Genomic DNA, 23,918 nt, shown 5'->3' on the forward strand with positions numbered 1-23,918 from the left:
TTTCTTGAAGCAATCATTGTCACTATTACAAATACAAAACGTAGCATAAAGCAGACAAAACAAAACTTGCTGTATAGTGTAAACTGTTTAAGATCAAGAAACAGACAAGAACAATACAAAACTGTGATGTCAGAGAGATTGCTCGCGTGGGAAAGACAGTGTAAAGGATAATGCATTTGAATGTTAACCAACACCCAAATGCAACTCAAACGGTTTGAGTCAAACCTATACACTCCACGGTGGTAGTAGTAGTAGTAAGAAAAGTAAAATTTACTACCAATGGGGGGAAACAAAAAATGATGTTATATTTCTTCTCCTAAAGTACTAAAGCTCCTCTAAGGGGCAGGAGGAGGACATAAGAGCGTTTTCAAGCTCTCGTATACCATGAAGGTGATGCCAACGCCTGGAACCACTTTGTAATATTCAGGCAATAATCCTCTGTACAGCCCTCTCATGCCTTCTGACTTGAATATGTGTTTGAATGTTCCGAAAAGTCCCGTGTTGTACACTCTCGCTCTTCCACCAGCTCCTTCCACTTGCTTTCTCCTTCTCACAAGATCCAATGGAAACGTAGCTACAACATTATGGGCATCAAAAAAATTAGTCAACTGATACATATAGTAAAATGCAAGTATATGTTTCTAAGAACAAAGCTGATAGAGAAATGGTTTAGTGTTTACAAACCTGTAGAAGAAGCAACCCCAGCTAGACTTCCACAACCAAGGCTAATAATCAATGTTGAATCATCTGGCCTATGAGATAGCCAAAATGATTTCAGAGACTCATACGTAGCAAAGTTGATTGCAAGCGTTGGCCCAACACCCTGAATAAGAGAAAAGACGTACCACGAAGCAGTTAACAATCAGCACACTTAGCATATGACACAAGAGAACAAAGGAAAGCTTACCAACATAGTAGCACCAAGTCCTTTGTACAAACCCAGAAGGCCCTCTTCTCTACATATGGTACGGAAAGCATGACCAATACCCTGGTAGTACATTGTATTTCTCTGGAAAGGAACAAACGTAACGCATTCATAACCACGGACAGACAAAGAAACACTGTCCAGAATAAAAAGCTTTCAAAACATCAAACCTGTGCAGCAAGACGTGTCCTAACAAGATCAAGAGGATACGTAGCAGAAGCAGCTGTAATTCCAGCCAAGCCACCGCTAACAAAGTGCACAAACGGGCTGCTACTACCATTCCCTAAATAGCTCTGTAAGATTGGATTCGAATAGAAAAACTACAAAAACAAAACAGTATTTTGTTAGACTGAGAAGACACAATCCACAAAGAGACTATAACGCAGCTCACTTTGTTATATTTCTCATATGCATAGAAGTTCAACGCCGAATAAGGAAGCCTGTGCGCTACTGTAACCATGTTCCCTTTCCAAAAGGCTCTAACTCCTTCCTCGTTGACGATACGAGAAGCTTCACGCCACAAACTCGGCTTGCTCAACACGGCAGCTTCTGACTGCATTCCTTGCAGCTGAAAAAAAAAAAAGAGACAGCAACAACAAAAAAGCTTAGAGACAAGAGAGCTGTAATAATAACCAAAACCCATTAATCTCTGATAAGCAACAAATCCGAAAGAGAGAAACTTGAGACCTGAAAGAGGATTGTGAGGCGAGCTAGAGGAGCGGTGCACGTCTTGCTGAAGGCGCCGGCGATACCTCCGGCGAGGAGATTCTCGACGGTGCCGAAACGCGGCTGAGGCGGCTGTTTATGTGATAAACTCAAGGCTCCGGCGTCTGCGACGGTGGTGCGAACGGCGGCGGCGGAATTGAGAGCGCTCTGTGCTCCGTCCACCGCCACGCTGACTCTAGCGTCAATGTTCATCTCTATTGGATTGGTGGATTTGGAAGCGAAGGTCACATGAATTGGAGGGGGTTGGATTGCGAATTGAGATTGGAGAGATCGACATGGGAGAGAAAGGGGAAAAGGAAAAGTCTTTGGAGAAACCCTAAACATGCTTGGAGAAGGAGGAGGGTATTTTGGTAAAATCACCTAAGATACGGAGATACCGGGAATATGCGTCACAGTTCGGTTTAGGTCCGACCAAACCAAGAACCGAAATCAATTTGCAAAGTCACCAATCGGTTTGATCTTAAAACCGAATAGAAATCGAAAAATTGGTCGGCCGGTCGGTTCGCTTCTTATTTTTTTTCTTTCACTAACTTTAGGATGTTACTGAATAATTGGATTTGAAATTATTGTTAAAATTTTAAGATTCTATTATTAGTTTATAGATTTTGCCATTCTTACCGAAATCTAGAGCTGTTGGTGTGATTGTTTAATTACATGCATGATTCATTGTTATTTAAAAAGTTTTGGTTTTTATTGATTCTACCAAAATTTACTGTTCTTAAAATTTGAATTCTAAAAACTTAACTTATATAAAACTATGCATATATCTATCAAATCTATATTATAATAGCTGAGTTCTTGCTCACTTCTTAGCGCGACACGTCAGCGTTTCGTGTGTTTCACTTTTAAAAATTATGAAAAAATGTCAAGTTTATGGCTCGAACCCGGATTATTGAGATATAAACACCAACATTTATACCACTAAGCTAAATGATACTTTGTACATTGATGGCCGAACCTAATATATATTTATGAAAGTAATACATGAATATGTGGAGAAACTGAATTAAGATTTGCGGGCAAATCCGTTCTGTCCAGGGCTCTGACCTCACCAAAGAAACAATTCGAGTCGTTTACAATAATTTTATGAATGTTACACTAATTTTATATCCTAACAGACAAACATCTCCACCTACTCGCTCCTCTTGTCTTGTGAAAATAGCTTATATGATCAATGTCAAAAGGTCAATGCTATTGTTTTCTTATAAGAAATACATATATTCGTTTAAAACTCATTAAGGCTCAAATATTAATTGTCACTCCTTTTATAGTTATTTCTACAAGTCTTCATATATTTGTTTTAAAGATCCGGTAAAAGCAACAAGTTTAAAAATAATAAGAACATATAATCAACATAATAAGAACAAAAAAAATTATTATTTAATACACACAACTTACACAACTAAACTGGAGAAAAAAATATCCAGAAACAAAAGGTACTCTCAACAACCTTAATATAATTTATGTAATCTCAACAGTACAAATAACAAATTAAAAAGACAAACAAACAATAAGTTTCAGTGACACAGCAAACAACACCACGAACTATATCAATCACATTACTAACACAATTTAGTTATTCGTGAGTGCAGAACAGTGCATACACAGTTTTTCATCATCACAACTCTAACCCTATAACAATTAAAAAACTTGAAAAACAATGATCAACCCAAAACGCAAAATTCACAGCTACAATAACCCTAACAAATATTGAGATGAAATAAGAACTCTGTCCACAACTCCGCGCTTGCGCGGGGGCAATGCCCCTAATTCTTAAAAACATTACAGTGTAATATTTTCTTAAATTTTTAATACATTTAAATCTCATTGCAACTCCTAATATATATAAAACTATGCATATATCCATCAAATTCTTAAAAACATTACGGTGTAATATTTTCATAATTTTTTTATATATTTAAATCTCATTGCAACTCTTAACAAATAACAAATCTTTCGATTTTTAAAATCAACAAACTCTATAAACTTAACTACCAATAACCTCATTTTTTGTCACGAACCAATAACCCCATTTATTTTGGGTTTCAATGGTACTATTTAGGCCTGAGCATTTCAAATATTGGTTCGGTTCGGTTCGGGTATTTCGGGTTTCAGGTAGTTCGGATAGGGGCTGGAGGATCCATTTAGTACTTGACCTATTTTCGGTTCGGTTCGGTTCAGATAGTTTCGGGTTTGGTTCGGATAGTAAATGTAGGAACCGAAAAATATCCGAAAAAAAATCGGTTCTCATTTGGATCCGGTTCGGGTTCGGATAGTTCGGGTAGTTCGGATAATTTGGATAAAATATCGGTTATTTAGGATAAAATATCAAATAATTAGGATGATTTAGATAAAAAAAATTGGATATTTCGGATTACTTTGGATATTTCGGATAAAACTATCCGGATAGTTTCGGATACTTTCGGGTAGTTTGGATACTTTATAATAATTTAGTTATCCTCAACTATTTTCAGATACTTTTATAGAATTTTAAATTAAAAATATATATTCAGTGATGTTATATGTATATATAATTAATATTTTTATATATTCGGGTACCCGTTCGGTTATCGGTTCGGTTCCGGTTCGGATCGGTTATTTCGGATATAAAAATATAGAAACCGTTCGGATATTTGAGGGTATTAGTCCGGCTCCAGTTTCGGGTATTTCGGTTCGGTTCCGGTTCGGTTCTTCGGTTTCGGTTATTTTGCTCCGGCCTAGTACTACTTATCAATGGTGAAGTTATATGAACACCGAGAACAAAACTCTACTCTTTTGGCGTCAAAGTTTCACATGTTGCATATTATTATCCTTTTATCCCTAACTAAAACTTTCTATGATTTAACATGTAAAATACTAAAAGTCTAAGTCAATCCAAGCTAAACACGCTATTGTTTACAGGAAAACATCAGAGAAGAAAATAATATTACCGAGACTTAATAGATAACCTAGAGATTTCATTACTCTCAAACTCAAGCCTCAATGTGTGTTTTGTAACATGGATGTCGGGGAAATTATCGTGGTAACTCTACTTCTTGTTATTTTCGTATTGTGGGTTCTTACAGGCTTTTGGTGCAAAGGAGGTGTCAATCCTGATGATGGTGTCGTTACAGGAGGAGGTGATCATGGAAATGATAGCAATCGTGGGGATATTGAAGACGGAGGTGATGGTGGAGATGATACCAATGGTGGGGAAACTGAAGGCGGAGGTGATGGTGGAGATGATAGCAATGATGAGGATATTGAAGGCGAGGTGGAGGAGGTGGAGATCACGGTGGTGACGGTTGACGCCGCGATGCAATCTTCACTAACTCTTAGTTGAACTAGCTAGACTTCTTCTATGTCTCGTTTTTTCCTTGGTTATAATGTTTTTTGTGTTGCTTACGGCTCATAGCCAAGTTGTTAGAAGACTTAATTTCTTTATCTCGTTACTTCGTTAGACTTATAGGATTTCATAATATTAGTATTATATGTGTACATGATTGCTGACTTCTCAAAACTGATAATTGAGCAAATCCTTTGACATGAGTTTTTTTTTTTCGCAAGCCTGCTTAAGATTATATAGTCTTATGGGTTTTTTTCGATTTTGTTTTCTCTATTATGTTATTCTTCATGTATTTTCTTTATTTTGAAAAATGGAGACAGAGACATGTTAAACGATATGTCTCTGACTTTTACTTTATTCAAAAAAAAAAGTACAAGAGGAGTAAAAGAAGGGAACGAGAGAGCGATGTTTGTTGTCTTTATCTCTTCTCTTTCTGTACATTATGAGAGGCCTACAATTCGAATAGAACAAAAGAAGAAGAAAAAAGACTCAAAACCCCCACAAAATGAATCTTCTAACTATGGTACAACACCATGAATTGATTTTCTTTGCATACTAAAATCATTTACCAAAATGATTCAATCGCTTACTTGTGACTTTGAAGATGCCGGAGCATACCAATGTGGATGCGAGGAGAATGATATCTATGGCAGTTCACTCTCGATGCCATCTTCAAACTTTGTTTATATGAATAGGCAACAAGATCAACATTCCAACGCTACTAAAATCAACTTTACACTTTAGTAATGAGTGAACTATCTCTTTTGAAAACCACAACTTTTATTTTATACATTTTAAAATTCCACTTGATTGATGTAAAGCGTATATATTTGAACAATTGGCTTTGAATCTTAGATCTACCGTCAAGACATCTACAAAAGAAAAAGATCAATGATCAGTTGGAATGAAGTGTCTAGCTATCTTTCTTCTTCTTTTCAGCCCAAACAGTTCTTCAATAATAAATAACACCAAGGTATAGATATTAGGATAACCAAAAAAAAAAAAAAAAAAAGGAAACTTGAGCCGGACCACATCCTCATGTTGGCATAAGATGAAATCATCACCTTATGCGACACCACCTTTGGACCACCCAAATGTGAGATAGCATCCAATAGATAGATTTCACCACGGCAACAAGATCTCCAAATATCTAACTAAAATAGATTAATATTCACTACTATTTTGATTGAAAATGTAAAAAGACAATATTCGGCTCATTTTATCCAGGTTAGCTGATCTAAAAAATTATTGTTAGATATTTAACATACTGTAGTTTATATTCCTAAGAACGTTTTAATGTATGTGTTGACTTTTTTTAGCAAAAGAGAGATGTACTACATTTTTTATGTAAATCAGGTAAAATCAAAAATAATTTTTCTATCTAAAACTTAATCAAATAAAATGGCTAATAAGCTAATTAATATAGATTGGTTAAAAATAAAGAACAAGAAAATATAAAAAGAAAGAAAACATTTTACTTTTACCGGTATATTTGGGTAATTAGCGCAAATTGGATGTTTAACGGAATATTTAAGTAGTTAACCGGATAAACGAATGATAAATATCCAAAACAGACGTACCGAACCGAGTCAGTAAAGAAGCATATATTAAAAGAAAGTAACTGAAACTCGAGAGTCAGACAAAGAATCTGTTTAGACTTCAGTGGCCGTGTATGTACTTCGCTTACTTCGTCATCCGCCTCTTGATTTCGCGCCACCTCTCTTCCTCTCTCTGTGTTATCTTTTTTCTTCCGATCCGTCTGAGTTTATCTTGGTAAGTGGTCCCTAGCTTCCACTTTAATTTCTCTTATTACATCCCTCTCTCTTGCTCTTGTTTGGTCGGAGTGAGAAAAAAAAAACGAAAAGGGAAAGTGTGAGTCTCGTTTGCTTTCACACTTAGATGATCAATTGGTGACAAAAAGTTGTTGATTCTCCAAGGTTTTACTTAGATCTGTGAACAATTCTTTCCGTGTGAGTTATTTATTCCAAGAATATTCATAATCCTTCTCCAATTCTACAACATACTGTTGAGCTTCCTAAGATTTGAGTCTAAAGTATCAAACTGTTTCAACTCAATTTTTTTGTGTGTGTGTCTCTAGTGGTTACAGTACACTTTCCTCATGTTCTCTGTCTTATTGTTGCAGAGTACTTAGTCTCAAGGTGGATGGAAGAATCATCTAAGATTTGGCATTAGTGCACTCTTGAATGCAATATAGAGCCATTACTTTGAGGTTTCAGGTGATTGCATCACTATAATGAGGCAACAAAGAGCCTCTAATGTTCATGAGGATAGATGTAAGGATGAGCTGGTGAAGCGTGATATGTTGGATCCGCCAAGGTATCTCCAAAGAGCTGAAGATCTCCGCGGAAAGGCGCTGAGTTTTGGAGTTTTGGATTGGAAACAGTTAGAAAAACGGAAGGATACTGCTTCAGAGGGAACCAAAGGAGCGTGTTGTAGCTATGCTTCTTCATACACTGCTTCGTTGGAACTAGATTTAGCAACAGGGGCTGTTAAAAGACTGGATCTAGATGGAAGACAAGATGATGTCCAAGGCCAGTGTTCAAGTCCGGTTAATGTAATGGAAATGAACCAAGACTCTTTAGAGAAGCCATGCTTGTCTGTGACATCTAAAAAAGAAAGACATGCTTCTCCTCCCAACCGCCGGTTTAGTTTTAGTCAAATGAGAAGAAGTTTCAGTAGTAAAGAAAGCTCATCCTCTGGTCCTGTGTTCTCAAGTGCATCTCATGCTTCAGCTAAATCAGGTCCGTTGACATTCAACAACTCGGCCATAACAAAACCAAACGGTCACAGCAGAACGAGATCAGGTCCTGTAATGAAACCAAAGACTGACAAGAATGTCACATTACAAGTTCCTTCAAAACCTTCCAACACAAGATCACACGCTCTTTTGCAGTTCACTTTGAGAAAAGGTATCAGTTTATATCAGTTTGTAGTTGACAACAACGTTCTTGCTGCCACCATGAAGAGTTTAGATTCTTCTAGAAAGTCATACACATTGTATTCAGTCAAAGAAGTAAAGAACAAGAGTGGGAACTGGTTAGGCCGCCACAGGAGCGATCATCCGTTTGTACATACAATCATCGGTCAGATGAAGATTAATGCGGATTCAGCAACTCACAGAACAGAATCTGTTTTGTTTGGTGTTGAGACAAACGAAGAGCTTGCAGCAGCTATTGTTCAGACAAGAAACATGACTCAGAAGCAGAACACAACAACTACTGTTATACTCCCTAGTGGAGCTCACACGCTTCCTAAAGACTGTAACGCCCCTCTGAAGTTGCTTGACCGGTGGGAATCTGGTGGATCATGCGACTGTGGTGGTTGGGACATTGGTTGCAAACTCCGTGTCGTCTCTAATGATCATCATACAAAGTCTAAACCTTTCTCAAGCTTTCAACTGTTTGGTGATCAGGTAAGTTGTTCTGTTCAACTCTTAAGTGTGATTCATTGTTAACACCTGGAACTCTCACAGGAAAGAGGCGAGCCAGTATTCAAAATGGTGAGACACGACGATGAACTCCACTCAGTTGAGTTCGGATCATCGGTTTCTCTCTTGGAAGCTTTCTTTATTGCATTGGCAGTAAGCAGTCACCAGAACTGGTGTGAAGAGGAGGAGGAGGAAGCAGTGTTGAAGAGAGTAACATCAACCAAGTACGCATCAAACCCACCTGTTTCTCCAATAGGTCGGGTCTAGTGACAATCATTTGGCTTAGCTGGCTGAGCTAGAGACTGTGTTGGGCTGTGCTTTAATACAACTGTAATTAAGAATATATTTGGCAGAACTGTTTAGAATTTGCGCAGTGTATAAAATATAGTGAAAATACATTTTTATATTTTCAGCTTCAAATCTCTTAACAACAAAAAAATCAAGTCATTTTGTTATATCAATAACCAAACAAAATTATCTTTGTAAATTGTAACATGGAAATTTTTTGATTCTTGTGTCCCGGATTCAAACACCTTTTAGATGGAAGATTATTCTTTAAATCGGGATATTTAAAGGCTAAGTCTAACTTTTTTATACAAAGATGTGTAGTTTACATGGAAATTAGTGGGGGAAAAGACATTAATTAGCAAAAATAGTTATCATAAGACACCACAGTTTTAGACAGCCTATGAGAGTAAGACCAAGACAAGAACTAAGCTAATTTCGAAAAGAAAAAAATTACCTTCAGCATTTAAAGTAAAAAAACTATTAATCCTTTTTGGGGTTTGATACGTTTATGAATTATGATACAGTATAAACAACTTATTGAGGATAGAGGGACAACTCAGCTAAGCATGTAAGGATAGAAACCTTATTTGACAGACATGCTTCGCTGCTTTGCCCTTACGTACCCACATGCTCCTCCAAATCATATCACGTGTAGTGTTGATCCTGAATTAATATTTAAACCTTGTATTAAGTTCTTTTTATTTGTTAACGAACTTTAGGCTAAGTTGCTAACTGGCCACTACTAGCTCTAATCACCACCATCAGACATCACCTTTGCAATTTTAAAATAAAGCGTCAATAACGGTTGGTGTTGGTGGGTTCTTCAACTTCATCTCATGACCATTGACTACTTTTTTGGTTTATCGAGAAAATCTCTATCCGAGACTTCTGAAAAAAAAATTATATTGAGCGATGGAAGTTTCCTATCAAGAAATATCATAACTGATATAGTAATATTAGTAATCATCCATGATCTATACCTAGATGTTATTTCCCGTTCTTTAAAAAGTGTTTTTGAGTAATAATTTTTTTTTGTTGAAAATATGCATGCGTGAAAAAAAAAACACATGAATCATTCATTATGTTAAGAAAATAGGATAAAGACGCATGAATCATACATTCAGTATGACTCGACAATCATTACCAGGTAAAATAACTTTTTAGAATAGCAAAACGAGGGTAAAGACTACAAAACAATAATGGCAAAATGTATTTATTTGTGTGTCTTATTTGACCAAAATGTAAGGAGTAACGAACAGTTCTAGAAACAAGTTATGATATTTTGAACACCAAAACTGAATGGGACGATTGATAGACTGACTTTCAGTATTGAATTATTTCACAAGGAGACTTTTATGACTTTTCTTATATTATTGGCAAAAAAAAAAAAGAAGACTTTGTTTTTTTTTTTTTGAGAAAGGGCTTAAAAAAGAAGACTTTTCTCACATAAATCTCTCTTTGTTTTTTTTTTTAAAGAACACCAATCTTTTTTGGTTTCCTTGCAAATTCTTTTGTTTTGTTCAAAACCCTCCAAAAAAAAAATTGAAGAATTTTTATATAGAATTTCACGTTTTCCTTAAATATGTTTATTTACGGTTTAAAATAATTAAAACTAAGACAACTAGGGGGAGCGTACAAACACACTACTATGTTTTTGACTTGGAATAAATTAGATTCAAAATAATAAAGAGAGTAAGGATAAAACGTATCATTGATATTATCTGTCTTCAAAGTTCAGTTAAAAAAAAATGATATCATACAACGTGGTAGCTAAAATTTGTTGTAGATCAATTAAACTTCCATCAATAGTTAAGTTTATAGCCAACAATTAATAGTTTAATCACAGCTAAGCCTAAATACAACCAAATTTAATGGGAAATCCTATAGTTACCATTTGTTTCTAGTCCTACAATTCAATCTGATAGATTCATAAATAAAAGATGTTGAAAACTGTTAAAAGTTTAATTTCAACACACAATAAAAAAAAAAACATATATATGAAAGAAAGAAAAAAAATATTGTATTAGTCTTTTTCGATTATAATTTCATTCTTCGTATACGTAAATAATTGTGTATATATACTTTCTTTAGAAAAGTTGAATATTATTATTTTGTTTTTTTTTTAAATTCAATTTACAATTCAACCGTTTCTCCGTGTTGAACTCTCTTCTCTCTCTCTCCGCCTTTATAAAATATATCAATCTAGGGCTTGGGTTGGCTTCCTCAGATTCTGCTTAAGGAAATCTATTTTCTTCATCTTCTCTCTCTCTGTTTTTTTGTTGTCCTTCATTGCATCTCAGATCTTGGATTGACCGTACCGATCGTTGACCTTTCATGAATCGGAATCTGGGTTCGCCTAAAAATCAAACCTTTCTCCTTCGAGGAGCTCGAGACTGACGATTTATATCGAAAAGGCTGAGTCTTTGGATTTGGGTTATGATGTTGTGAACTGGCATGGGACTGATCGTCACACGAAGACAAGAATAAGAGATGACGCTTTACATTCGTCGCGAATCTTCCAAGGTTCGTTCGTTTGTAAATCTTCTAATTCAGCTTCTGGGTTATTCAATTCTTTGGCTGATTCGTTGTTTTTGTTTTGTTTTGTGAATAGCTGTGGAAGAGATTTTGCTCGGAGATAACGACGGAGATCGGACTCCTCGCTGAGAACTGGAAGTACCTTGTCGCTGGTATTATCTGTCAGGTTTGAAAATTCGATACCTTTTTTGTTTTCAGTAGATTCAGATTGAAAGCTTTAATGATGACCAATGGGTTTTGTTGTTATACATGGTAACTTTTGAGAGAGAAAGCTTATGCCTTTTTTTTTTTTGTGTCTATTTAATTAAAAAAAACCACACCTTTGCTTTTTCAACAAAAACAGTGTAAGCCTATGTTTTTGTGTGTTAGTGTCTCGAGTTTGTTTTGGTTTTGACACTTTGTGAATATGGCGAATGTTGTGTGCAGTACATTCATGGTTTAGCTGCTAAAGGAGTTCATTATATTCATCGCCCTGGACCCACTCTCCAGGATCTTGGCTTCTTTCTTCTCCCGGTTTGATCTCAGACCTTTCAGCTCTATATATATGCTTATTCATCGGATCAGAATAGATGTCTTATTGCTTTTGTTTTACATCGTATAGGAGCTTGGTCAAGAGAGAAGCTACATAAGTGAGACTGTGTTCACTAGTGTATTTGTTTCCTTTTTCCTGGTGAGTCTCATAGTTTCTTCAGTACTTTGACAGAGTTAGCAGCCTTTACATGGTCATATTCTGATATTGATACTTTTGGGGCCCTTTGATTGCAGTGGACTTTCCATCCATTCATCCTGAAAAGCAAAAAGATATACACCGTCTTGATATGGTGCAGAGTTCTTGCATTCTTAGTTGTAAGTTCCCCCCTGTCTCACTAGTTACTATAGCTGAAGCTTGCTGAGTCTTCTTATCAGTTTTTAACTTTATTGATGTTTCTGTTTACAGGCCTGCCAGTTTCTCCGTGTGATAACATTCTATTCAACTCAGCTTCCTGGCCCAAACTATCACTGTCGTGAGGTATAAAGCAACTGAGATCCTATACACAAGGTCCCATGTGTTCTAATCAACTAAAGCTTATATGTGTGTTCCCGCTTTTTTGCTACAGGGCTCTAAAGTTGCCAGGATGCCATGGCCCAAAAACCCTCTTGAGGTTCTCGAGATTAACCGTGAGTCTACATTCTCTTTCCCTACTCACATATTCTTTCTTTTGCTTATGTTCTCATGTTATCTCATCAGCTCATGGGGTGATGTACGGATGTGGAGACCTGATTTTCTCATCGCATATGATCTTCACGCTTGTCTTTGTCCTCACTTACCAGAAGTACGGCACCAAAAGGTATAAAACTTGATAATCTTGCTTTGTAAAAGTCATCCCTGCATCACTCTTATGGTTGTAACACTGTCTCAGGTTCATAAAGCTGTTTGGGTGGCTCACTGCTTTCGTGCAGAGCCTCTTGATCATTGCCTCCCGTAAACATTACACTGTCGATGTCGTTGTTGCATGGTATACTGTGAACTTGGTGGTGTTCTGTCTAGACAAGAAATTGCCAGGTTTGATCGCAGACAAACCTTTCTTAACAGAAGTGAAACACTTGGCAGAGAACTTGGTTGCTCATATCTTTTTGTTGAAATGTCTGTATTTCAGAGTTACCAGATCGGACTACGGTGTTGCTTCCTGTAATCTCAAAGGACAGAACGAAAGAAGAGAACCACAAGCTGTTGAATGGGAATGGTGTTGATCCTGCTGACTGGGTAAGCATCATCTGAGCCTCTTTTTTGTTCTCCTTCTCAACCTGAACCAACCACACAATCTGATCTTTAATGCTCTTTTTTTTTTGGTTATGTTTGTTTAGAGACCAAGGGCTCAAGTGAACGGGAAGATAGATAGCAACGGAGTTCACTCTGATAACTCGATCAATGGCGCATGAGACTTGGAACAAGATCTTATATATATATATGAAAACATCTAATCAGAGGCGTCGTGAAGACGAACTGTTGGTCTTGAATTGTGTAAGGGTGGTAAAGTTTTGTTTTTTGGTCATTGTTCCAGAAAAGAAGAACACTCAGAGAGAGGGAAGTGGTGGGGGGGGGGGTTATGATGTTATTTTGTATATTTTTCGAGTTACTTATTCTATCTTTTGTTGGATCATGTTTTTGTTTTCATTTATTGTCAATTTTGTTATTAGAAACTGTTTTGATCTTTGAAACTTTGTTATGCATATGTGGTTGTTTCCCTCGACAGCTTAAACATTTGCACATTCTTTTTCAATTTGGAAAAAAAAAAACTCTTTACGTTCAATAAAAACTCTTTATGTACTTATGTTCGAGTTTTTCTTTCATTTCTCTCTAAATTTGTTCAGCAGAAACAATGATGCTATTTTGTGCATTAGTGTCAGACATAATGTTCATATAACATAACCAAGTGATATCATCTTATCTTTTTTCTCTTGAGAATTAATAAGATGATAAACATATAGATAATCTTTAGAAATTACACCAGAAATACTTTCTGTATTAGAGCATGCGCAACGGTGAGACTCATTGGAGTCCTTAGCGACAAAGGCATTTCAGATTAATCCTGGATATTTTAAATTTTTTAAAAAAGAAAAAAAAAAGATGACCATTCACGGGCCGCCACGTAGTCGTGGGGACCCGCAAACATTGCAAGGATTCACTAAGAAAGAGTCCTTATTTAAGAATTTTAAGGATTGAATCATTAGCTTTTGGTGGGATCCACTGATTATTTTAATTATTTTTTCCCTAAGGACTCCCACCTAAGGATTCCCATTGCGGATGACCTTAGAAATTTTACATATATATATATATATATATATATTGGGCACATTTTTAAAGTGTAGGTGTTTTTATGGGTTATGTTGAAATTTTAAAATTATGAAAGAATCAAAATCTTTATCTTATGATATCTCTTGGCTAGATGATGATGCTCTTACAGCAAGTGATAAGCAGCTACAATACTATGAGGTTTTGTTACTTTTGTCTTTATCTTGGTCTGTTTAGCAGCAATGAATCCCATGGTTTTATTTTAACTGCTAGGGTCATAAGTGCAGGTGAAGGAATCGGATCTGCGAGACAACGAATGGCTTTATCTGTATGCTGAACTTGTATTATTCTCCAAGTGGGCAATGGACCTTGTAAGTGAGGATAAAAAAAAAAGCATAGTGTAGGACACTTTTTTTTTTAACAATGTTTGTTTTCTTTTCTTGCAGAGCGCCTATTTGCCGGTGAAGATGAAGAAAGTTGTGGTACGAACAAGGGAAGATGTAGAGTCGACTACGAAGCTCAGGTCTAAGAATGCAACTTTCTACATGAGTTTCACGTCTTGTGGGGGTCTTGAATGCAGAGGCATAATAAGGCGGACAACAGATGAAATACCACAACACATGAGCCTTCAAGTTAAATGTTGGATCGACAACTAGAGAGAGATAGACGGTCCTTTTTTCCTTGTATTTAATTGATCTTTGCCTATGTTAAAATAATCCTGAGATGTTATATTATCGGAAGCTACCATTTAATTGGTTTGAAAATCTGAGAGTTATTTTTCGTTTCCCCAATTCTAAAATCTTTTAAAACCATTGTAAGTCATTAAACCAGAATCACAATCCAGAATCGTCTGTAATAACTAATAACCATAGTTTCTCTTGCAAAATAAGTTAGGACTTGTTCGAAATATCACAGTTATCCAATCAAACAATACTTCAAAGCTCCATTTCATCGCAGGGAATTTGCTTGTCTTGATGGATCTTCTTTTGTATCTCCTCCTCAGCCTCTGTCAATAATCTTGGATAGCTGAACCTTCCAACAAGTGATCTTGGCTTGCTAAAATATTTCTTAGCGTTCTCGTCAACATTTTCTCCAGGTATGGGTATGTAGAGAATGACAACTTCCAGTGAGATCTTTATGTGTCCATCATCTCCGAACTTCATCCCATGGCTTGTTCTCGCTAGAACATACTTCTCCCCGTTTTCTTCACCCACATCCACTAGAGAAACCGCATGCATTATGCATATATCGGAATTTAGAATCTTGACTGACAGGGCCACGATATATCTTTAGCACCCACGATCACATTAAGGTTAGTATATTAAATATGTATATATCTATTCAATAAGCAAGCATACGTGGAAAACAAATGACTCTCACCTTTTTCCCAATATTTTTGTACTCAGGTTGAAAAATGGCCAAAGCTGCTCCAATGGGATGTTTTTTTAAGCTGGATAAGGACCTCGTCGATTTTGTTGAGCCTTACAAAGTCTTTGATATATCCGAGCTGAGACGACGGAGTGAGATCAGGAACATCTCTAGGACACCCACTGAAGGGCCTGTCTTCTTCTCTCTGAATGCCATTCTTGATAACGTACTAAAAACCTTTGGTGAGATTCAAGGGGTAGCAATAGTGTTCTTTCTTGCGCTCCACTCTTCGTTGCTCGGGGTCCACAAAGTCAATCAGCTCCTGTGCTGAATATCTTATATTGACGTCTGCGTCACGTCCATCAATCTGTCTCAAAGCCCGGATTAGTTCAGCCACCACGATAGCCCAGCACACATCTACAAACATAACCAATTGTTTTTCATCACCACTCACCAATTAAAAGAGTAATTAATGTTACACGTTTTAGATCTTACCATGTTCCTTTTGATCTACCACTGCTCTCATAAGATCTTTCCACTTTAACCCCTTCAAAAACTCCGGGATGAGCTGCAATTGACACGACGATTCGCATTATTATTTTTTATTACATACATTAGCTAAACCTCTTTTATTATGAGAAACTAAGATAAATGTACTAGTACCTGACGTTTCATCCAAGATGCGTATCTCACGCGTTTGGTACTTCCATTTTCTTTGCTAAGACACTCGATAATTCTGATTTCAGATTCAGGTGTAAATCTTATCATGTCTAGTAAGATTTCCTTAGGCACGATTTGAAGGACATCGGCAACTAAGGGTTGCAAATCAGGATCAACCACCTTTATAATTTCATTGAGTACCTTGAAACACACACACACGCTAAAGAATGATATATAACTTTTTAGCATGCTGATATACAAAAACAAACCATTGTAAATTTGTAATTCATTTACTTACATTAGCAAGCTGAGGCTCAGAACTTTCTCCAGCTTCTTCCATAGTCTTATCTTCTTTGAACTGAGCACACTTGCTCTAGTGATCTGTTCAATGAAGAAAATCACTCTTGATCAATGTTTGAATCATGATTTGAACTTAGTAAAAACGTTTCTCATTTTAACAACTGAAGCTTACAATGAGAATATGTGAGAAAACCTATGTGAACTCTGTTGTTTGCTCACAGCTAACTTAACATATATAATGAAGGGAAAATGAAGAACCAGCAATAAGTAAAACAAAAAATTTCGAACAAAGAAAAGTATTACAAAATGAAGATACAAATATTCTTATAAAGTTATAAATATATTTCAGGAAAATAAAGAAAATTTCATTCAGTTATGACTGGGGCTAACCTATCACATCTAACTCCGAAACCCTTTGTTACTAAAAAATATTATGTGCGTTTAGACATTAACATCATCTAACTCTGAAACCCTTTGTTACTAAAAATATTAGGTGCATTTAAGCATTAACTTACAAATTTTCGAAAATGACATCTACTTAATTGCTCCTACTTAACTTTAACATGCAAATCTTACGGTAAACTTTAGATTAAAATATAAATAATAATATTGACTCTGTACATATAATATAAGTATATATTAATGGGAAACTGAGCCAAATGTATTAAAAAAGCTAAACAGAAAAACAAATTAAGTTGCAGGGAATTTTTAATCTCTAATAATTAATATAATTTCATGAAAAAGTAAGTTGGTAAAAATAGATTCATCCAAAACATTAATTACCGATAAAGCAATTGTCGCATTTCATACTGGTGACTCAGAATACGTCATAATAAGCTGGTAGCAAACTAACAGATTTTATAAAACTACATTTCAAACTGAACTAAACATGTGTAATTGAACTAAGTAATTCCCTGGTTGACTAATCGGTTCGGTTTAACTTGTCAAAATAGTAGTCTATTCTAAATAAGGCCAGGCCCAAAATATCCATTACAAATCCTGTCACTTGTGCTTCCCGCGCTTCAAGACGGAGACGAAAACGCAGAACGGGCAGAGTAGCGTTTGGCGATTCGGTGGAAAGGAACCGTAACGCTAAAGAAGTGTTTATCTACATACTATTCGACAAACCAAATAACAGACGTCATAAGATGCATAAACATAACCTGTTAATGCTAGATTACTTGTATTATAAGCCATATCATGTGAATCTTTTGATAAACAGAAGCATACATCTTTGAATATATGACATAAATAAATCATCAAAGGGTTCTGCTTTACACTGCTTGGACTTTACAGTAGTGATGGAGTCAGATCCTGCGAATTGAAACAGTAAAGAGTGTAAGTCATACAGCTATAGCTTCTTAAAATCTAAAATATAAAGTGAAGGATGAAACTAAACCCACCTTGTGTGTTTCATGTCTTTTCCTTGAATCATTTCTGTTACTGTTGAAGTATACTCTGACACGACCAGATTCTCATTCATTGGACACCCAAGTAATCATCTTTTTCTCACGTTTTTTGTTTTCTTTTATGTCAATTTTGTTATTAGAACTCTGGCTATGTCTTTCACACGAGTGGAAATTCAAAGTGGATCACAATGTTCATATTGGTTCAATATGTGGTGCCCCTTAGGAAGGCTGTTTGATATAACAGGGCGTTGGGATGTATTGATCCTGGAATACACATTGATGCAACTGGTAGAGCATGCGGTTCAGAGCTGCAGAAGTAGGAAACATCGAGTGACTCATTTACTCAGTATCGAGTCTGAAATATTAAAGCTGCGAGGAATGGGGCTTACACAAGCAAAGGAGGAAGACGATTTGGAAAAGCTATGGCAGCTTGGTTTGCTTCAAGAGGATGAATATAAACTCTGTTTTTAGGATTTCTTAAGCATGGATCATTAGATCAAAGTCCACTTCTATTGTAAAAAAGGTTTTTCGGATGAATAAATTTAATATTTTTTCCAAAAAAAAACAAATTTTGTTACTAGAAACTGCATTGATCTTTGAGACAATGTTATGCATACTAAAATATATATATATATCTAGTCAACAAGCAAGTACGTATATATGGGAAACAGCCGACGATGTGTGATCAACAGTGTTTTCACTTGATGTATGTGTCACGTCCATCTATCTCACCATCTGTCTCAAAGCCCGTATAAGTTCAATCACCTCGATAGCCCAACACACATCTACAACAAAACAAGTGTTTTTCATCTACCATCACCACTTAGATTCTCACCAATCAAGCACAACAGTAATGTTACATGTTTAGATTTTACCATATTTCTCTTGATTTACCACTGCCCCCTTAACATCTTTCCACTTCATCCCTTCAAGAATTCAGGGATGAGCTGCAGTTTTATGAGAATTAACTATTGTTTATATATACACTAGCTAAAGCTATTTGTTATAAAACTAAGTTTAAACATGATGTCTAGTATTTCGATTTTTTTTGCTAATGCACTCAATAATTCTGATTTTAAAACGAGGTTTAGATCATATCGTACTAGTAGGATAATCTTTGGCATGATATGAATGACATTTGCGATGCATTTCAAGATCAATCAGCTTATAATTTCATTGAGTAAATGTCGATGTTTATTGGAGATGTCAACAAGTACCACACACGATATATAATGATTAACTTACTTCAACAAGTTGAGACTCAAAACTTTTCCAGGTTCTAGCATTAACTTTTTATGAGTTGCAACAAAGTCCAAAACACAAAGATGTCATACTATTCTCTTGTGGCCATATAAACCAACAACAAAATAAAAACTTTTTATCCTCAAAATGGTTGAACTTTTTATTATAAATTTTATCTTTAAAAAAAAATACTAAGAAGACCAGACACAATTTGGATACAAAAAATGAATGTAATGGAGTTTGATTCGTTTGCGAGTGATGCTTCGTCCAAAAGCATATATATTTCATTGCTTGTTTTCATAGCCTTTAGCATATGACGCATAAATATGTTTATACAAAATTTTGTTTATGTAATTTTCTGATAACTTTATATATCTTGATAATGAAAAATTTATCAGAAAAATGAAGCTTTTACCATAGAAAAATCATAACATTGATGCATATAAACATTTATAGAATGGAGTTGAAATCATAAATTTAACTTACTAATCATTTTGTTCAAACCAAGCTAGGAAAAAGGGTATCAAACATGTTATTTAGGAAACACTTTTCATTAAAAAAATGAAGGTTTGATTATAACTAAGCTATTACCATAAAAATAAAAATTTATAAAAATAGTTGTCAATATGAGCTTTAACCTTATCAAAAGCTAAAGCTTTGGAATAATATCAAGTTTTCTCATAACAAAAATTTTAGTTTCAAGACAAAGTTTGTACATGAAATTTGGGATACTTGCTATTGAGAATACGTGAGATAATAATCTCTTTAATTCATATTTGAGAATCATTCTTCGAAACTTCTTCTCTTAACGGTTTATGAAATCCTCTTCTCTCTTTCTTTTTCTATTAACTATTGGTTCTTTTTTAATCTCAACAAATTGAGTTAATATTCTCATAGCTTTCATAATTCTAACATAACCAAAATCTAATCTTCATAAACCATAGGAATCTTGGAATTCCCAATAGAAAATCCCAAAAATCGTCTATCCCAAAGCCACACAACAACATAGCATGTTCAGATACATCTCCATGTATTCATTTAGGCTCGTTAAGTACTGAGACATAAATTTTCTGCAAATAAAGAAATTCATGTAATAATTAAAAAACATATACAACAATTCTGTTATAAAATAAAATTACATTCTCAATTATTTGTTTTAAAGAGAAAATCTTTAAGCTACTATTGCCCCTGGTAATGTTGAAAGTTAGTAATGAAAATGTATGAGTACCGATAAAAATTTAGAAAGAGAACATACTTGCATAGTCTTCAATTCGATGCACTATTATCTTTGATAATATGAAACAATATTGTCCAAAAATATATCCACCAAATTTGTAGAATGCAGATCATAGTTAAAAATAACACATGTGTTCTTTTACTCATTAAAACAAAAATTATTATACTTTTTCAAACACAAATGTGTCATATTATTCTCTTGAAACCATATAACCAACAACATAATAAATATTTTTATCTTCAAAAATGTTGAATCTTTGATTATGAATAAACCTTTTATAGTAAAAAAAAATTGATACATATGAAAACATCTTTTGATTGGAGTTGAAATCATATCATATATTTGATTAACTAATCATATGATGAAATTCTATAAACCAGCACCAAAATAAAAATGTTTTATCTTCAAAAATTTTGAAGCATTGATTATAAATGAAGCTTTTACAACAGAAAAATCAAAAAATTGATGCATATGAAAACATCTCTAGATGAAAGTTGTTGAAATCATAAATTTTAATTTATTTCTCAAACTTGAAACCATATAAATCAACAACCAAGTAAAAACATTTATAATAGAAAAATCAAATTGATGCACATGAAAAAATCTCTAGGTTAGAGTTGAAACCATAAGTTTAATTATTAATTATGTGTCAAAATCATATAAACTGGCACCAAAATAATAAAACTTTTATCTTACAAAATGTTGAAACTATGATTATAAATGAAACTTTTACAATATAAAAATCAAAATTTGATGCAGAAACGCTGAGAGGCGTTTATCTACATGATCTTCAACAACCAAAGCAAATAATTCATAAGAGACACCCTCTTAATGCTTGATTTATGGTATTATTAGCATGTCAATCTTTTGATAACAGAAACATAAATCTTTGAATATTATGACAATAATACATCATCATATGGTTCTCCTTAACATTGAAAGCCATGGAAAACTATGAGAATGAAGATATAGTTGCTTATGCTTCTCCTCTTCAGTACTCACGGAGTCAGGATCCTGCAAACTGAAACAGTAAGAGTATATCAGTGAAAAACAAAAGCTGTAGCTTCTTTAATAATCTAAAATATAAAGTCAAGGCTGAAACTATACCCACCTTGTGTGTTCATGTCTATAACTGTTGAAGTATACTCAGACAGGACCTGGTCAGGCACTAGATTCTCATGTCATTGATCCAGGATATGACCTGTGTTTCAGAATTGGATCTAACAAGTAAAATGGCAGCGGATAACTGGATATTTTGTAAATGGTTATTAAGCACAACGAAAAGACTATTATACCCCGAAGCAGTCTCCAAGTTGGTACTTGAATGGAACACACAGAGCCTCTGCCAAAACTCTTTAGTACATATTGCTCAAGTTTAAGATGATATCCCTTGTTTTAGTCCATAGCAATCATCTAACACAGCCATCCTCTTTGACACAAACTTAACTTCCTCCAACTTACCAGCAGCCTCTAAGGCATTTCTCAAAACTACATGGCAGCTAAGCTCCTGGTGTTTTCCTATTTCCACCAATTCATTATACAAACTAAACGCTTCAGAATGTCTCTTAACCTTACACAGTCCTTCTAGGACTCTGTTGCATCTGCTGATATCTATCATCTGATTATTCTCCAGACAAAACAGCACAAGCCTGTGAGCGGAATCAACTAGTTTCCTATTCTCGCATAAGAAATCAATCAACTCCTCCATCTTAACCACATAACCGTTCTCATAAACCAACCTAACAACCAAAAACGCCTTATCCTTCTGACCACTGCTAAACAGCAACCTGACAACATCCGTCGAAAGATCAATGCTCTGTCTTATTCCTTTCTCCAACATTATCCTTACCAAGTCAAAACACTCGTTAGCAAAACCTCCTTTAACAAGCTCCCCAAGTACACAATGGAAAGTGGCTGCAACGGGAAGATAAGAGCTCCTCAACATTCTTTCCAAGACATCATGAGCGAGAAGAGCTTCACCAGTCTTCAACAGCCCATCAATAAGTAACTCATAGATTTCAAAATCAGGCACAAACTCCCTCCTCAGCATCAGAACCAACAGCTCGTAACCACCTTTGAAACCACCTTCTCTGCAGTGTCCCATGATCAAAGTCCCGTAAGACGGAGGATCCTGCACTCCTATCTTCATCAGCTGCCTGAAAACTCTCTCCGCTCTTCTCGTCTTCCCGTTGGCGCATAAGTACTCAAACATCGGGTTATAAGCCGCAGCTAGAGGCTTCGATCCACCCTTCTCCAACAACACTCCCTTGTCATACAACTCGTCGAAGAGCCTCTCCGCTCTATCAAACTCCTGTCTCAAGCAAAGAGCACGAATCAACACACTAAACGAAGCTGAATCAGGACGCGCCATCTCTTTAAACACCTTAACCGCCGCATCCATATCTCCACCGTCGCAATGAGCTTTGATCAGAACATTAAAAGTGCAAGCATCAGGAGCAAACGAGCTAGCTCTCAAAACCTCCTTGATCTCATCAAACCTCTGAGCCTCGGAGAGTCCCTTGATCAGAGTATTGAAACTCACAGCGTTCGGTTTATCAATCTCACGAAACACATCCAATGCTTTATCAACCTCACGATTCATACAATACCCTCTCACAAGAGTGGTGTAACTAACTACGTTGGGCTCCACCACACCTCTCTTAACCATCCCTTTCAACACGTTATGCGCTGTATTAACCTTGCCAGCTCTGCATAGCCCGTTGATGATAGTGTTGTAAGTAACAAGATCAGGAACACACTCCATGTCTTTAAAAACTCTAAAGGCTTCGGCCACCATAGAGTTTTTGCAAAACCCGTTGATCAAGATGTTAAAAGTGTAACAATCCGGTTTAACGCCGTAGGTGCGGCGCATCTCGCGGAAGAGATCAAGCGCCATGCCGGTTTTGCCGCGTCTGAGGAGGATAGAGAGGAGAGTGTTGAAGGTGACGAGGGAAGGAGAGACTCCCATCTTCTTCATGGTGTGGAAGAGGTTGAGAGACTCGTGGAGGAGGCCGGCGTCGGCGTAGGATCTGATCAAGGTGTTGAAGAAGCGAGGGTGGAGCTTGACGGAGCCGTTGGAGCGTTTCTCGATCGAGAAGAGGAAGTTGCGGGCGGCGTTGAGGCTGCGGGATTGGGAGAGGAGGTGGAGCATGAGGAAGAAGGAGTGGGGGTTGTGAGAGAAGGCGTTGGTGGTGGAGAGGTAGTCGAAGAAGCGGAGAGCGCGGGGAGGGAGGGTGATGAGGCGGAGGGTTTGGAGGACGGTGGTTGTGGAGAGGGGTTGATGGAGAGATGAGAGTGATGACTCGACTTGGTCTGATGAGTTGATGGCACGTGCGAGGGACGTGGCGAGTTTTGATTCGGTCCTGTGAGGGTGAGAAGTTTTAGATTTGTAGAAGTGAGTGGAGAGTGGAGAAAGGTGAAAGGAGAGAGAGAGAGAGATTTACCGTTGAGGCTTGGGGGCGAACAAAGCATGGAGTCCTGAACCACGAGCCATTGCTGACGGAAGCACAATGACGGAGAAGAATAGAGGCGAAAAAATCGTCGATTGATTTAGACCAAAGTGTGGTGAGGTTGAAGACGATGTGAAACGACGCCGTTCTGTTGGATTTGTGAAATTAACTAATTAGCTTTTATTTTTATCTTTTGCTCAATATAATACTTTTTGGCTAATCAATATTTCGTA

At 36.1% G+C, this 23,918-nt stretch overlaps 5 protein-coding genes and 1 pseudogene across 7 annotated transcripts; 3 read left to right on the forward strand and 3 right to left on the reverse strand.

Moving 5' to 3' along the window:
* Positions 1–48: 48 nt before the first annotated feature.
* On the reverse strand, positions 49–1,968 carry LOC106402643 (mitochondrial substrate carrier family protein B). Its single transcript, XM_013843417.3, has 6 exons — positions 1,613–1,968; positions 1,317–1,493; positions 1,096–1,245; positions 908–1,009; positions 685–823; positions 49–574 (listed from the first exon to the last, which is right to left on the reverse strand). The coding sequence occupies exons 1-6, from the start codon at positions 1,841–1,843 to the stop codon at positions 336–338; spliced, it is 1,038 nt and encodes a 345-aa protein (XP_013698871.1). The 5' UTR covers positions 1,844–1,968; the 3' UTR covers positions 49–335.
* A 4,596-nt stretch (positions 1,969–6,564) lies between these two features.
* Positions 6,565–8,836, forward strand: BNAC04G45540D. Of its 2 annotated transcripts, none has more exons than XM_013847343.3 (3): positions 6,565–6,749; positions 7,120–8,409; positions 8,470–8,836. In XM_013847343.3, exons 2-3 carry the CDS (start codon positions 7,231–7,233, stop codon positions 8,689–8,691), a joined length of 1,401 nt encoding a protein of 466 aa, XP_013702797.2. In that variant the 5' UTR covers positions 6,565–6,749; positions 7,120–7,230; the 3' UTR covers positions 8,692–8,836. The 2 variants fall into 2 exon arrangements, with proteins under 2 accessions (XP_013702797.2, XP_013702796.2); XM_013847342.3 differs by lacking the exon at positions 6,565–6,749 and adding an exon at positions 6,808–6,946.
* Positions 8,837–10,814: 1,978 nt separating this feature from the next.
* LOC106406601 (phosphatidylinositol:ceramide inositolphosphotransferase 2) lies at positions 10,815–13,557 on the forward strand. The gene is made up of 11 exons (XM_013847290.3): positions 10,815–11,235; positions 11,324–11,413; positions 11,674–11,760; positions 11,849–11,917; positions 12,013–12,093; positions 12,185–12,256; positions 12,345–12,405; positions 12,476–12,575; positions 12,648–12,790; positions 12,885–12,991; positions 13,093–13,557. Exons 1-11 carry the CDS (start codon positions 11,203–11,205, stop codon positions 13,165–13,167), a joined length of 918 nt encoding a protein of 305 aa, XP_013702744.1. The 5' UTR covers positions 10,815–11,202; the 3' UTR covers positions 13,168–13,557.
* Positions 13,558–14,131: 574 nt separating this feature from the next.
* Positions 14,132–14,676, forward strand: LOC125586226 (UPF0725 protein At2g20620-like). The gene is made up of 3 exons (XM_048756084.1): positions 14,132–14,221; positions 14,308–14,391; positions 14,467–14,676. Exons 1-3 carry the CDS (start codon positions 14,132–14,134, stop codon positions 14,674–14,676), a joined length of 384 nt encoding a protein of 127 aa, XP_048612041.1.
* On the reverse strand, positions 14,203–16,388 carry LOC125586227 (annotated as a pseudogene).
* Positions 16,389–20,891: 4,503 nt separating this feature from the next.
* Positions 20,892–23,909, reverse strand: LOC106402410 (pentatricopeptide repeat-containing protein At1g02060, chloroplastic). 2 transcript variants are annotated; one of them, XM_048755118.1, is made up of 4 exons: positions 23,680–23,909; positions 21,532–23,598; positions 21,348–21,437; positions 20,892–21,250 (listed from the first exon to the last, which is right to left on the reverse strand). In XM_048755118.1, exons 1-2 carry the CDS (start codon positions 23,727–23,729, stop codon positions 21,612–21,614), a joined length of 2,037 nt encoding a protein of 678 aa, XP_048611075.1. In that variant the 5' UTR covers positions 23,730–23,909; the 3' UTR covers positions 20,892–21,250; positions 21,348–21,437; positions 21,532–21,611. The 2 variants fall into 2 exon arrangements, with proteins under 2 accessions (XP_048611075.1, XP_013698586.2); XM_013843132.2 differs by having other exon boundaries at positions 20,892–21,257; positions 23,680–23,907.
* Between the last annotated feature and the right edge of the window lie 9 nt (positions 23,910–23,918).

Source organism: Brassica napus, chromosome C4, assembly GCF_020379485.1.
Source record: "Brassica napus cultivar Da-Ae chromosome C4, Da-Ae, whole genome shotgun sequence".
Taxonomy (NCBI): domain Eukaryota; kingdom Viridiplantae; phylum Streptophyta; class Magnoliopsida; order Brassicales; family Brassicaceae; genus Brassica; species Brassica napus.